The 13,923-nt window shown below is 62.2% G+C and overlaps 4 protein-coding genes across 8 annotated transcripts in view; 2 read left to right on the forward strand and 2 right to left on the reverse strand.

Moving 5' to 3' along the window:
* Nucleotides 1–92: 92 nt before the first annotated feature.
* TMEM138 (transmembrane protein 138) lies at nucleotides 93–2,646 on the reverse strand. Its single transcript, XM_030468713.1, has 5 exons — nucleotides 2,571–2,646; nucleotides 1,537–1,788; nucleotides 1,273–1,444; nucleotides 581–656; nucleotides 93–480 (listed from the first exon to the last, which is right to left on the reverse strand). Exons 2-5 carry the CDS (start codon nucleotides 1,662–1,664, stop codon nucleotides 368–370), a joined length of 489 nt encoding a protein of 162 aa, XP_030324573.1. The 5' UTR covers nucleotides 1,665–1,788; nucleotides 2,571–2,646; the 3' UTR covers nucleotides 93–367.
* A 57-nt stretch (nucleotides 2,647–2,703) lies between these two features.
* LOC103534476 (cytochrome b ascorbate-dependent protein 3) lies at nucleotides 2,704–6,270 on the forward strand. Of its 5 annotated transcripts, XR_003988902.1 has the most exons (8): nucleotides 2,704–2,770; nucleotides 4,817–5,022; nucleotides 5,097–5,305; nucleotides 5,388–5,542; nucleotides 5,672–5,828; nucleotides 5,920–5,955; nucleotides 6,141–6,182; nucleotides 6,223–6,254. XR_003988902.1 is itself a non-coding variant. In XM_030468711.1 (7 exons), exons 1-6 carry the CDS (start codon nucleotides 2,745–2,747, stop codon nucleotides 5,941–5,943), a joined length of 777 nt encoding a protein of 258 aa, XP_030324571.1. In that variant the 5' UTR covers nucleotides 2,704–2,744; the 3' UTR covers nucleotides 5,944–5,976; nucleotides 6,141–6,270. The 5 variants fall into 5 exon arrangements, 3 of the variants coding, with proteins under 3 accessions (XP_030324571.1, XP_030324572.1, XP_030324570.1); XR_003988901.1 differs by having other exon boundaries at nucleotides 5,920–6,002; nucleotides 6,167–6,270; XM_030468711.1 differs by having other exon boundaries at nucleotides 5,920–5,976; nucleotides 6,141–6,270.
* A 1,554-nt stretch (nucleotides 6,271–7,824) lies between these two features.
* Nucleotides 7,825–12,053, reverse strand: TKFC (triokinase and FMN cyclase). Its single transcript, XM_030468708.1, has 14 exons — nucleotides 12,048–12,053; nucleotides 11,868–11,946; nucleotides 11,663–11,752; nucleotides 11,513–11,547; nucleotides 11,319–11,403; nucleotides 11,143–11,232; nucleotides 10,475–10,591; nucleotides 9,759–9,881; nucleotides 9,500–9,637; nucleotides 8,669–8,775; nucleotides 8,481–8,584; nucleotides 8,354–8,387; nucleotides 8,131–8,220; nucleotides 7,825–8,041 (listed from the first exon to the last, which is right to left on the reverse strand). Exons 2-14 carry the CDS (start codon nucleotides 11,932–11,934, stop codon nucleotides 7,889–7,891), a joined length of 1,233 nt encoding a protein of 410 aa, XP_030324568.1. The 5' UTR covers nucleotides 11,935–11,946; nucleotides 12,048–12,053; the 3' UTR covers nucleotides 7,825–7,888.
* A 1,388-nt stretch (nucleotides 12,054–13,441) lies between these two features.
* Nucleotides 13,442–13,923, forward strand: part of DDB1 (damage specific DNA binding protein 1) — a 12,276-nt gene continuing 11,794 nt past the window's right edge. Inside the window, exon 1 of the mRNA XM_030468716.1 lies at nucleotides 13,442–13,624. Coding sequence (XP_030324576.1) covers nucleotides 13,442–13,624 — 183 coding nt within the window. The remainder of the gene's footprint in view (nucleotides 13,625–13,923) is intronic.

Consider the following 13,923-nt stretch of genomic DNA (forward strand, 5'->3'; position numbering starts at 1 on the left):
TCCCCCGCTGGGAAGAGCCTGAACTGCGGCTGCTGAGCTGGCAGGAGGGTGGTTGGAAGGATGGGAAGAGCCATGGGGGTGAGGATGGAAGGTGCACGGAGGCTCTGGAAAACGTAGCTAATTTATTATATTTTTTTTTTTCCCGTTTCCAAAGAAATCCTCAAGTCCCACCGAGGGCTGTGGTGTTCCTGGGGTGCTCTGCAAGCTCCTGGTTGAAGAGTTTGGTCCCAAAAAATAAAGATGGTGACGGAGAAGAAGGTGGCACGAGGGAAAAACTTATCCCTGCCGGAGCCCCTGAGGTGCAGAGGGAGAGTGAGGAGCTGAGGGGGGGTCGGGGTTTGGGGGTTCTGCTCCTCTGGGGGGGCACTCAGCCCCGGAACTGAGCGAATTCCTTGCGGAGCCAGAGGGAATCCTGGTAGAAGAGGGGATCCCCCAGGTGAACTGCTGTCCTCTTGTAGAAGTAGCAGTAGAGCGTGGCCACTGAGGGGAGGGACAGAGAGGGGGGGTTAAAGAGGAGGGGTTCCCCCCCCCCAGAAAAAGGAGGAGGACCCCCTCTCTTTGGGGGTGTTGAGTCCCTCACCCAGGCGCTGGAAAACGAAGAGGATCTGGAGCCCTTCGGTCCAGATGAAGCGGTTGGGATCCCTCCAGCGCAGGTTCTGAGGGGCACAGAGAGACAGGGGGGGGGATTGAGGGGGTGGGAGAGGGGTCAGGGCCCCCCCTCTGCCCAAAGGTTAAGCAGCTCAAGGGATTTAGGCAGTGAGCCCAGATCTATTCTGGCTTCAGACTCCAGATCCCTGCAAATCCCTCGGCATCCCTGTTGGGGTGGTGTGGGCAGCACCTGAGTCACCCCCCTCCTCACCCTGACACCCCCAAATCCAGCCTGGAACCCCCCCCCCGGGGGCAGTGGGGTGTGGGGAGACCCTCAGGGAGAAGCTGGAGGGGTGGGCAGGGTGTGTGGGGTCCTCTTTGTTGGGAGAGAAGGGGAGGTGGTGGATGGGAAGAGGCAGAACCCCCAAAAAAGCTTTGGCAGCGGGGAGGGGGCTTCCCCTCCTCCCTCCTCTCTCTGCCCCTGACTGGGAGCACTGGTGTTTACTGGGGATTAATCCCAGGTCAAGCAGGAGCTGCTGTCAGGGAGGATTATCCCGGGGTGGGGGGGTGTGGTGCCAGCAGGGAGCTGGGAACAGAGATTTTCCCCTCAGGGGAAGGGGTTGGGATGGGGGAAGGTTTTGGGGGGTTTTTTTCCCCCCCCCCCAGCAGATTGTCCCTTCTCACCATGATCCAGACGTGGAAGGAGATGCTGAGGGCCAAATAAGCAGCAGAGAGCAGGATGGTTCCTTTGAACTTGTTGAAGAGGAGGTTGACCAACCCAGCTTGGAAAACGAAGGTGTTGAAGAACATGAGGAAGATGATGATGACGTTGAAGAGGATGGCAATGTCCTGGATGCTGCAGGAGGAGGGGAAGGGGGGAGAAATAAGACCCCAGACCCTTTTTCCCCCCCTCCAGGAACCTCCCCATCTCTCCCCTTGGGTGCTCACACGAAGAGGACGAGCTGGACGGCGGGAGCGTTGCAGAGGAGCTCGGAGAAGGAGTTGACAAAGAGGTCGTAGAAGAGGAGGAGGAACTGGAGGAAGAGCACCAAGCTGTAGTTGCTGGTTTGCAGCATCTTCCTGCTCCAAAGCTTGGAAGAAGTCTCAGCTCCAGCATTCCCAAGAGCCAAAGCAGCTCATGGAGAAGGAGGGGGGGGGAACTTGGAAGGGTTCAGCCTTGCTGCTCCCACCCAAGGGGACCTGGAGGGGAAGAAGGGGAGGTTGGGGTGAGTGGGACCCCCCCAAAACCTCTCCCTCTGCCTGGAAAATCCCAACAGGGCAAAGCAGCAGCTCCTGCCAGACCCAGCTGGGCTCAGGGGGGGGGTTTTCTGCTTCCCAGGAAATGGATGTGAAGGAATTTCAGGACGAGGGAGACGTGGGAGTCCCAGGAAGCATCTGGACAAAGCCCTGAGGGTGCCTCAGGCTGTGCTGAGCAGGCCACGCTCTGGGGACAAGTTGGGACAAGCTGTGTGGGGCCTTTGGGTCTCCTCTGCTCCACCCCAGGACCTCGGAGCTGCTCAGAGAGAGGAGGAGGAAAGAGGGAAGGAGCCGTCTGGGGGCAAACAAGAAGGGAAAGTCCTCCCCGATCGCTTCAGGGGAGAGGGGAGAGCGCAGGGAAGGAAGGAGGTGACCAGAGGGAGGTAAACGCGGTGCTGGGAGGGATGGGGAGTCCAGGAGAAGGAGGGGGGCTGGGAACAGGAGGGGTGCCCCGTGTCCTGGCAGGAGAGAGCTGTGCTGAGGCCTTCCCAGGGCTGGCTGAGGGAGGGGAAAGGGAGGCAGATCCCCACCCCCCCTCACACGGCCATCAGGGTCCCCTCCCGTATCCCCACGTCCCCCCTTTTCCATCCCCCAGCAGCCGCCCCCCGTTCCCAGGGGTTCTCCCCCGCCTCTCTCCCCTCTTCCCGGGGCTGGGGGTGTCGGTGGTCCCCGCTTCATCCCCCTCCTCCTCCTCCCTCCCTCCTCTCTCCGCACCCGGCGCTGACCTGCGGCCGCCATCTTCCGTCTCCACGGCAACGGCCGCGGCCACCGAGGCGGAGCCGGAAGCGGAAGGGGGGGAGGAGCTGGAGGAGCCGCTCTGGCCCTTAAACTCGCTGGTCTCAGGCTCCTTGAAGCCGGCGGTACCAACGAGACGAGCGGGCAGAGCGGCGCCAGCCAAGATGGAGGAGGGGGCGGAGGGGCTGAGGTACGGCCCGGGACTGGGCCCAACCCCGCGTCACAGGGCCCGGGAGGAGCCGAGGGGCCGGAGGAGCCGTGGGACTCCGTGGCAGTGGATGTAGGGGAGCCGTGGGGACAGGCGACAGCCGTGGGGTCCTGGCCCCATAGCCCCAGGCCCAGCGGAGCTGTGAGGCCAAGCCCCGAGTCCCCAGGGGCCTGGAGAGTCCTGGGGTCCAGGCTGTTGGGGGGCTGTGGGACCAGGTCCCGTGTCCCCAGGGGCCTGGTTTGTGGGGTGATCTGTGGGGCCAAGCCCTGTGTCCCCAGACCCAGGACAACCCTGGGGTCCAGGCTGCTGGGGGGCTGTGGGACCAGGTCCCCTGTCCCCAGACCCAGGAGAACCTTGGGGTCCAGGCCGTGGGGCCAAGCCCCGTGTCCCCGGGGTCCTGGTTTGTGGGGTGAGCTATGGGGCCAAGTCCTGTGTCCCCGGACCCACGAGAACCTTGGGGTCCAAGTTGTGGGACCAAGCCCCGTGTCCCCAGACCCAGGACCACGCTGGGGTTTGTGGGGTGATCTATGGAGCCAGGACCCCTGTCCCCAAACCCAGGAGAACCTTGGGGTCCAAGTTGTGGGGCCAAACCTCATGTCCCCAGGGTTCTGATTGTGGGGGGAGCTGTAGTGTCCAAGTTGTGGGGCCAAGCCCTGAGTCCCCTGGGGTCCAGGCTGTTGGGGGGCTGTGGGGCCAAGCCCTGTGTCCCCTGGTTATTGGGGTGATCTATGGGGCCAGGTCCCACGTCCCCAGTCCCAGGACACCCTTGGGGTCCAGGTTGTGGGACCAAGCCCAGGACAACCCTGGGGTCCAGGCTGTTGGGGGGCTGTAGGGACAATCCCCGTGTCCCCAGGGGTCTGGTTGTGGGGTGAGCTGTGGGGCCAGGTCCCCCATCCCCAGGGGAGGTGCTGATGAGGCCTTGGGAAGGGGGTGAGTGGGTGAGTGACATGTGAGCAGTCCCTGGGGACAGGGCTGTCCCCACCCCCGTGCTCAGAGGACATTTCAATACCTATTCCTGGAGGCAGATGCAAAGCATGAAGGAAATGGGGGGGGGCCAGACCCCCTCCTGTCCCCCTCCTGCCCCCCCAAATCCCAGCAGGGTGAGGGTTGGGGGGTGCTCTGTGTCCCCCCCAGATCCCAGCAGGGTCAGGGTTGGGGGGTACTCTGTGTGTGTCCCCCAAACCCCAGCAGGGTGAGGGTTGGGGGGTGCTCTGTGTCCCCCCCAGATCCCAGCAGGGTGAGGGTTGGGGGGTGCTCTGTGTGTCCCCCCCAGATCCCAGCAGGGTGAGGGTTGGGGGGTGCTCTGTGTGTCCCCCCCAGATCCCAGCAGGGTGAGGGTTGGGGGGTGCTCTGTGTGTCCCCCCCAGATCCCAGCAGGGTGAGGGTTGGGGGGTGCTCTGTGTGTCCCCCCCAGATCCCAGCAGGGTGAGGGTTGGGGGGTGCTCTGTGTGTCCCCCCCAAACCCCAGCAGGGTGAGGGTTGGGGGGTGCTCTGTGTGTCCCCCCCAAACCCCAGCAGGGTGAGGGTTGTCCCCGAGTGGGCAGGGGGAAGTGGGGAGGTTGGGAGCTGCCAGGCTGTGGGTTTTGGGGTTCAGGGGGGGTTGTGTGCACCCAGCTGTGCTGAGCTGGGGCTGTGGGTGCAGCTGGGGAGGCACAGGGTGCTGTGGGAGGGGTGGGGGGGAAGTTTTGGGGTGGGGGGGCTGCAGGGAGCTGGGGTGCAGGTTTGGGGTGTATGTGTGAGGAGGGGGCTCAGCTCAGGGGGTCTTTAGGGACAAGGGAGGGGGGGGTCAAGGTTATAAGAGGCACCTGGGCCACCCCCCACCCTCCCACCCCCCCTTTGGGTGCTGCTTTCACCCTTTACTTCCCCACAGGGCAGGCAGCTGCTTCCCCCCCCCTTCCTCCTCCTCCTCCTCGGGGTGTCTCTGCTTCCCCTTTCACTCCAGCTCCTCCTGGGGGTGTCAGGAGGGAGGTGACCACCCCAGGGTGACATTTCCTTTTTTTTTTTTATTGTTTTTTCCTCCCCCCTCAGGAGCCATCCCCCCGTGGCTGCCATGCTGGCTCTGCCTTTCCTCCCTTTCTCCCTTTTCCTGGGGAGTTTGGGCTCCCTCTGCGTGGCCTTTGTCACCCTCTGGTGCCACCACTGGCGAGGGGGCTTCTCCTGGGATGGCACCACCACAACCTTCAACTGGCACCCAGTCCTGATGGTGACAGGCATGGTGGTCACCTACGGTGCAGGTGAGCCCCAGGGGGGGTTTTGGGGTCACCTCCAGCTTTCCTCCTCTCACCTTTTCCCCTTTCCCCCCCAACAGCTGCTCTGGTTTATCGATCCCCCCCAGCCTGGAGAGGTCCCAAATTCCCTTGGAAGGTCCTCCATGGCTCCCTGGCTCTGGTAGCCCTTGGGCTAACAGTCCTGGGGCTCCTGGCTGTCTTCTCCTTCCACAACACCCAAGGGACCCCCAACCTCTACTCCTTGCACAGCTGGCTGGGCTTGCTCACCGTCCTCCTCTTCTCCTGCCAGGTGGGTGCTGCTCAAATCCCCCCCTCCAAATCCCCCCCTAAACCCCCTCTCCCCTGCCCCCCTCACCTCTCCCCCCACCCAGTGGGTGTTTGGTTTCAGCTCCTTCCTCCTGCCCTGGGCTCCCACTTGGCTCAGAGGGTTCTACAAACCCATCCATGTCTTCTTTGGCTCCCTCATCCTCCTCCTGGCCGTGGCCTCCTGCCTCTCAGGGATCAACGAGAAGCTCTTCTTCAGTTTGTGAGTATTTGGGGGGGCCAAAAGCCTCATCTTGGGGTGTCTGCTTGAGCTGCAAGTCCCAAGGGAAATTTGGGAGAGGGGGTGGGCACCCAGGGAACTTTTTGGCTCTTTGTTTTCTCCCCTCCCAAGGAAAAACGGGACAATGCAGTACAAGTTCCTGCCCCCTGAGGCTCTTTTTGCCAACACCCTGGGGCTCCTCATCCTCCTTTTTGGGGTGCTGGTGGTGGGGGCCCTGGCCAGGCCCAGCTGGAAGCGCCCCGAAGGCGACTGCCCCGAGACTCAGCAGGTACCAGCAGGGACAGGGGGTGGCTTTGGGGACAACCAGAGGGCAGGGATGGCACCAGCCTCACCCAGTTATCTCCTTACTTCCCCCCCAGCCCCTCCTCACCTCAGAGCACTGACACCCAGGGCTGCCAGCACCCAGAACTCTGCTGCCAGCACCCAGAACTCTGCTGCCAGCACCCAAAACTCTGCCGCCAGAACCCAGAGGGCTCCCTGCCTGCACCCAAGGCTCCTCCAGCACCCAAAACTCTGCTGCCAGCACCCAGAACTCTGCTGCCAGCACCCAGAGGGCTCCCTGCCTGCACCCAAGGCTCCTCCAGCACCCAGAACTCTGCTGCCAGAACCCAGAACTCTGCTGCCAGAACCCAGAGGGCTCCCTGCCTGCACCCAAGGCTCCTCCAGCACCCAGAACTCTGCTGCCTGCACCCAGAGGGCTCCCTGCCTGCACCCAAGGCTCCTCCAGCACCCAGAACTCTGCTGCCTGCACCCAAAACTCTGCTGCCTGCACCTGAGGCTCCTGCAGCACCCAGAACTCTGCTGCCAGCACCCAAAACTCTGCTGCCTGCACCCAGAGGGCTCCCTGCCTGCACCCAAGGCTCCTCCAGCACCCAGAACTCTGCTGCCTGCACCCAGGGGCCTCTGCTTCTCAATTCCTGCTGGATCCAGCCCATGTTTTTAACTCCTGAACACCTCAGTCTGTGCCAAACCACCCGTCCGTGAGCACTGTTGGAATCTTCAGAGCCATGTGAGGTCAGAAGCCACCAGAGGGTTGATTGTCCCTGTCCTGCTGCCAGCTCAGCTCAGGGCAGAGGGGACAAAAGGGACCACGGGACCAGCTCATGGGACACTTAATAAACTGCTGGCTTCCACAGTGCTCCTGCCCCCCTCTCCTTGGGGACAAGGCGGGGGGATCCCCAGAAGGAAGTGGGGGGCCCAGGGAGCAGGGCCTGGTGCCACCTCAGGGCTTTGTGTCCCCTGGGTTGTCCTCTCTGGTCCCTGCAGACCCTCCCAGAGCTGGAGCTCTCCCAGCAGACCCCCTGCTTGTCCCCCAGCCCTTTGTCCCAGCTTGGGGAGGGACAACAATCCCTGTCCTGCTGCTTTGTTGTCCCTTGGCCAGTGTCCCCTCCCAACCCCGTGCTTGGGGACATGTGAGTCCTGTGCCAGCACCCAGGGCTCCTTCCTCACTGGTCACAGGGCCTGCTGGAGCTTTGTCCCTCTCCCTGGGGACCTGGCTGGCTGTCCCCCCCCCCAGGACCTTTGTCCCTAAAGACCTGGCTTGGTGTCCCCACCAGGACCTGTCCCTAAGGATCTGGCTGGCTGTCCCCCCCAGGATCTGTCCCCAAGGACCTGGCTGAGTGTCCCTGGCTGTCCCCAAGGACCTGGCTGGGTGTCCCCCCCAGGATCTGTCCCCAAGGACCTGGCTGGCTGTCCCCAGCAGGATCTGTCCCTAAGGACCTGGCTGGGTGTCCCCAGCAGGATCTGTCCCCAAGGACCTGGCTGGGTGACCCCACACAGGATCTGTCCCTAAGGACCTGGCTGGCTGTCCCCACCAGGATCTGTCCCTAAGGACCTGGCTGGGTGTCCCCCCCAGGATCTGTCCCCAAGGACCTGTCTGGCTGTCCCCCCCAGGATCTGTCCCCAAGGACCTGGCTGGGTGACCCCACACAGGATCTGTCCCTAAGGACCTGGCTGGGTGTCCCCCCCAGGATCTGTCCCTAAGGACCTGGCTGGGTGTCCCCCCCAGGATCTGTCCCTAAGGACCTGGCTGAGTGTCCCCCCCAGGATCTGTCCCTTAGGACCTGGCTGGGTGTCCCCCCCAGGATCTGTCCCCAAGGACCTGGCTGGGTGTCCCCCCCAGGACCTTTATCCCTAAGGACCTGGCTGGGTGTCCCCCCCAGGACCTGTCCCCAAGGACCTGGCTGGCTGTCCCCACAACCAGAAGTTTGGACCTGAAGGATTTTTCAGATCCCTCCCACCCCAAACCAGTCCAGGTCTCCAGGTGAGCTTACAGGGGGACCACAAAGGTTTATTTTGGGGTGCCAGATGTCCCCCTTGTCCCCCCCCTCAGCCCTGCAGCCCCTCCAGCAGAGCCCTCAGCACCGCGGCCGCTGCCACCGCCCCGGGGTCGGGGAGCAGGAGTTTCCCTGAGCTGATGTAACTTGCTCTGCCTGCCCCAGCTTCCATGTCCTTGGTGGCCTCTGCTGCTGCCTCTGCACTCTGTCAGGACACAAAAAAAAAAAAAAAAGACCATCATTTCCACCCTTTTTCCCCCAAAAAATTTTGGCTTCTCCCCCTCCCCCCTGTACCTGGACAGCCTTGCTCAGCACGGGCAGCAGCTCCGCACCGGGGGCACGCAGGGAATGCAGAGCCTGAGCTGCAGCCCACAGCGAGTCCAGCTGGGAGAGAGCAGGGAAAAAAGGGGCTGAGAGCCAGGCCTTGGGGCTAGCTGAGAGCCAGGGCTCTGCCCAGCTGGGTAGCCCCGTGGCTAGTAGCCCAGGAGGTTGTTGTAGCCCGGGATGTGACACTCACCATCGTCCTGTCTCCCGGCGCGGCTCCTCCGTACCTTGGGAGGGGAAAAAAAGGGGGGTTAGGAGGGTGCTGGGGGGGGATTTGGGGTCCCCCAAAGGGTCCTGGGGGTCCCGGGGGGGTCACTCACCGTTGCATGGCTTCGATGCCAGCGTCCATGGCATCAGCCCAGGCAGGGAGGTCACGGCGGGTGAGCAGGGGCTGTGCGGCTGCAGTCAGGAAGAGCCCGTAGAGCTGTGGGGACACGGGGGCTGTCACCACCCCCCTGAGGTGACAGGAGACCCCCCCACACACACACACCCTTCCCCCCTCACTCACCACCCCAGAGGAACCCCCCATCTTCTCCAGCAGGAGGTCAGCCAGGGAGGACAGGAGGTGAGCTGGAGCTGATGGCGGGGGCCGGGCACGCATCCAGTCCTGGATGGCTGGCAGGTGGGGACAGAGGTGACAATCAGACAGGGTGCACCCCTCGGGGTGGCACACAGGTTCTGGGGACCCCTGTCTACCCCTGGGGGCAGGCAGGACCCCCCCAGTGTCCACCCTGCCCCTCTTGGGGACAAGCAGGGGGACATCCCTGAACCTTGGGGCAGCTGCCACTGGACACAAGAGACATTTGGGGTTGTGGCTCCCAGGGGGGGGACCTGGGTGACAGTTTGAGGGGACCCTGTACCCCAGGAAAGGACAGTTTGGGGGGACCCTGTCCCCTAAGAAGGGACAGTATGGGGGGGACCCAATCCCCCAGGAAGAGATGGTGGAGGAGGAAGGGACAGTTGAATGACCCAGTCTCCCAGGAAGGGACAGTTTGAGGGGACCCTGTCCCCCAGGAAGGGATGATGGAGGAGGGAGGGACAAAGGGGTGAGAGTTTGAGGGGACCCTGTTCCCCAGGGATGGCTGAGGGGACCTTGTCCCCTAAGAAGGGACAGTATGGGGGGACCCTGTCCCCTAGGAAGGGATGATGGAGGAGGAAGGGACAACTTGGGTGACAGTTTGAGGGGACCCTGTCCCCCAGGGATGGCTGAGGGGACCCTGTCCCCTAAGAAGGGACCTTGTCCCCCAGGAAAGGCTGTCTTGGGGTTCCCCACTCCCCAGGAAGGGCCATCCCAGGGATGTCCCCACTCCTGGGAGGTGACACCCCCCCTGTCACCCACCTCGGGCCGCCCGGGCGTGCGTGTGCCCGCAGTCCCCATCCCCTGCAGCTCTGTCCAACTCGTTGAGCTTGTCCTGCATGCTGAGCAGGGTGCTGCACACCTTCTCCAGCACCCTCTTCACCACCACCCCCTCAGGCCCTGAGGAGAGAGGGAGAGAGCAAAACCTCAGCCCTGCCCCATCCTCTGCCAGCTGGGGAAACTGAGGCACGGGAAGGAGCCAGTTCCTGGGGGGACTCCAGCTCCTGGGGGTTCCTTGTACCTGTGGTGGCCTCGTGCTGGGGGGTCCCCCCTGGTCCTTCTTTGGGTGCTGGCACCTCCTGTCTCTGGGTGGTGGCTGGGGCTGGGGTCAGGTTGGGCCAGGCCATGGCAGTGGTTGGGGCATCTGGAAGGGGAGGAAGAGGAGGAAGAGAAGAGAAGAAAGAGAAAAGAAGGAAGAGAAGGAAGAGAAGGAAGAGAAGGAAGAGAAGGAAGAGAAGGAAGAGAAGGAAGAGAAGGAAGAAGAGGAAAAGATGGAAAAGAAAGAAGGAAGGGAAGGGAAGGGAAGGGAAGGGAAGGGAAGGGAAGGGAAGGGAAGGGAAGGGAAGGGAAGGGAAGAGAAGAGAAGAGAAGAGAAGAGAAGAGAAGAGAAAAGAGAAGAGAAGAGAAGAGAAGAGAAGAGAAGAGAAGAGAAGAGAAGAGAAGAGAAGAGAAGAGAAGAGAAGAGAAGAGAAGAGAAGAGAAGAGAAGAGAAGAGAAGAGAAGAGAAGAGAAGAGAAGAGAAGAGAAGAGAAGAGAAGAGAAGAGAAGAGAAGGAAGAAAAAGGAAAAGGAGAGAAGGAAGAGGAAGAGAAAAGAAGGAAGAAAAGGAAAAGAAGGAAAAGAAGAAGAGAAGGAAGAAGAGGAAGAGAAGGAAGGTTGGATCCAGCACCTCCCTGAGCTGTGGTGACACTCGTGTCACCCAGGGACCTGTCCCCCCCACCCAGGGGTGCCCACTCACCAATCAGCCCCACCAGCTCCTCATCCACCAGCAGGAGGGTGAGGGACACCCCGGCCATCTCCAGGGCTGTCATGAAGGAGCCCACCAAGGCCCGGGAGATGCGGACCCCCCGGCTCTCTGTGGGGCAGGAAGGGGTTGGAGGTGAGGAAAAGGGAAGGGGGGGGGGATTCCTCCAGGAGAAATAACACCCCGAGACATCCCACCTCTTGTAGAAACCCCCAAAATAATCAGGGCCTCAAAACAGCCCCCCCTGACACATTGGGATGGGATTCCCCCAAGAGAAATAACACCCCAAAACACACACACCCCCTGCAGAATCCCCCAAAAGAATAATATTCTTAAAACAGCCCCCCCTGACACACTGGGATGGGGTTCCCCCAGGAGAACTAACACCCCAAAACACACAACCCCCCTATAGAATCCCCCAAAAGAATCCTGGCCTCAAAACACCCCCCCCTGACACAGCCCCATTGGGATGGGGTTGGGGTCTCCTTCAGGACCCATCTGGGTTCTGGTGTCTCCAGGACAGACCCTGCTGTGGGGACTGTTTAGGGGGGGGCAAAAGCAGCCTCTCCTTTTGTCCCCCTCATCTGGGGAGCTGAGCTCACTCAGGGGTCAAACCTCCCCCCCCAAAAATAAACCCAACCCCAAACCCCCCTCCAACTCACCCAACCTCCGGATGGCCGCTCCGGCCACGATTCCCAACTCCAGGCAGGACAATCCCCCCAGGTTGTTCACCACCAACACCACGGAAGCTCCTGGAGGGTGGGGGGCAGAGTGAAGACCAAACCCCCCACCCCAAAAAATAGAGGGGGTTTGGTTGGGGGGCTTTTTGGGGGCTCACCAGGGCTGAGAGCCAGGCGGGAGGCGTTGGAGGGGTTGGTCATGTGTGCCAGCATGGTCTCCACTGCCTCCTCTGCTGGGAGAATCTTGGGGGTGGGGGGGACAAAAATGAGGGGAAAATGGGGGGGTCTGGGGAGCTGGGAAAAGGGGAGGATCTGGGTAAAGGGGGGGGGTGGATAAAGGGGTGCCCCTCACCTTCATCCTGCGCACCCCCGCCTCGCCGTGGATGCCTGTGGAGATGGGAAGTGTCACCAAGGGATGCCACCACCTCCTGGCCCCTCCAGAGGGGACAAGGACATGGGGGGGACACACAGGGACACAGAGGGGGGGGTGGCAGCTCCTTACCCAAGCCCAGTTCCATCTCATCCTCAGCCAGCTGGAAGTTGGGCTTGGAGCCCGGGACGCTGCAGGAGGAGAGGCTGAGCCCCAAGGTACCTGGTGGGGAGAAATGGGGTAAAACCTGGGGAAAATGGGATTAGGGGGGAAATTTGGGATTTCACCCCCCCCCAGGAGGGCTCTCCAGCCTCATGAGGACCCCCTGGGTACTCACCCATGGCTTTGGTGACCTCCAAAACCTTCTCGTAGATCTTCTCCAAGCTCATCCCCGCCTCAGCCATGGCCCCCGCCACCTGCCCGAGGTTCCAGCCATGGCTGAAGGACCCTTGGGCCCCTTCCCCCCCACCCTAAAACCTCATGGGGTGCAGTGGGACACCCCCCCCTCCTGCCCGACCTTGTGGAGCAGGATGGACCCCCAGAGCCCCCCCATTTTCTTGGGGGCAGCAAAGGTGATGTCCTGTGGCCCTCCCCCCATCCACGGGGTGCTCAGGGGGTGCTGAGGTTCTTGGGGTGCTGTGGGGCACTGAGGGGGTACTAAGGTTCTTTGGGGGAGTTGTGGGGTGCTGAGGGGTTTGTGGGGTGCTGAGGGGTTTGTGGGGTGCTGAGGGGGTGCTGTGGTCTTTGGGGAGATGTGGGGTGCTGAGGTTCTTTGGAGGGGTTGTGGGGGTGCTGAGGGGGTGCTGAGGTTCTTGGGGTGTTGTGGGGCACTCAGGGGGTGCTGAGGTTCTTTGGGGGAGTTGTGGGGTGCTGAGGGGTTTGTGGGGTGCTGAGGGGGGTGCTGTGGTCTTTGGGGGGATGTGGGGTGCTGAGGTTCTTTGGAGGGGTTGTGGGGGTGCTGAGGGGATGCTGAGGTTCTTGGGGTGTTGTGGGGCACTCAGGGGGTGCTGAGGTTCTTTGGGGGTATTGTGGGGTGCTGAAGGGGTGCTGAGGTTCTTTGGGGGTGTTGTGGGGTGCTGAGTTTCTTGGGGGAGTTGTGGGGTGCTGAGGTTCTTTGGGGGGATGTGGGGTGCTGAGGGGTTTGTGGGGTGCTGAGGGGATGCTGAGGTTCTTGGGGTGTTGTGGGGCACTGAGGGGGTGCTGAGGTTCTTTGGGGGTATTGTGGGGTGCTGAGGTTCTTTGGGGTGGCTGTGGGGGTGCTGAGGGGTTTGTGAGATGCTGAGGGGGTGCTGAGGTTCTTTGGGGGTGTTGTGGGGTGCTGAGTTTCTTGGGGGAGTTGTGGGGTGCTGAGGTCTTTGGGGGGGTTGTGGGGTGCTGAGGTTCTTTGGGGGTGTTTTGTGGGGTGCTGAGAAGGTGTTGAGGTCTTTGGGGGGGTTGTGGGGTGCTGAGGTTCTTTGGGGGGATGTGGGGTGCTGAGGGGTTTGTGGGGTGCTGAGGGGATGCTGAGGTTCTTGGAGTGTTGTGGGGCACTGAGGGGGTGTTGAGGTTCTTTGGAGGAGTTGTGGGGTGCTGAGGGGTTTGTGGGGTGCTGAGGGGGTACTGAGGTTCTTTGGAGGGGTTGTGGGGTGCTGAGGGGATGCTGAGGTCCTTGGGGTGTTGTGGGGCACTGAGGGGGTGCTGAGCTCTCTGGGGGGATGTGGGGTGCTGAGGTTCTTTGGAGGGATGTGGGGTGCTGAGTTCTCTGGGGGGATGTGGGGTGCTGAGGTTCTTTGGGGAGATGTGGGGTGCTGAGGGGTTTGTGGGGTGCTGAGGGGATGCTGAGCTCTCTGGGGGGTTGTGGGGTGCTGAGGTTCTTTGGGGCACTGGGGAGGTACTGAGGTTCTTTGGGGGGTTTTGTGGGGTGCTGAGGAGATGCTGAGGCCCCCGTGTGCTCCCCCCCAGACCTTGTGGACCAGGACGGTCCCGCAGAGCCCCCTGCGCCCCGCTTTCTTGAGGGCAGTGAAGGCGCTGTCGTCCCCCACCACCGCCATCCGCACGGCTGCACCCTCGGCCCGGGCCCGCTCCAGAGCCAGCCCGAAGTTGAGGCGATCCCCGGTGTAGTTCTTAACGATCAGCAGGGTCCCGGCTGGGGGGGGAAAAGGGGGGGAAGAGGGGGTGAGAGAGGGGAGGGGGATGAGGGATGGGGAGGAAGATTTGGGGAGGGGAAGGTTTGGATGGGATGGAGATCTGAGGGGGATGGAGGTTTGGGGGGGATGGAGGTTTGGGGAGGATGGAGGTTTGGGGAGGATGGAGGTTGGGGGGGGGAAGGTTTGGGGGGGGGGAAGGTTTGGGGGGGATGCAGGTTTGGGGGGGAAGATGTGGGGAGGGGAAGACTTGTAGAGGATGAAGGTTTG

The sequence above is a fragment of the Calypte anna genome, unplaced genomic scaffold (assembly GCF_003957555.1).
Source record: "Calypte anna isolate BGI_N300 unplaced genomic scaffold, bCalAnn1_v1.p scaffold_23_arrow_ctg1, whole genome shotgun sequence".
NCBI classification, from domain to species: Eukaryota; Metazoa; Chordata; class Aves; order Apodiformes; family Trochilidae; genus Calypte; species Calypte anna.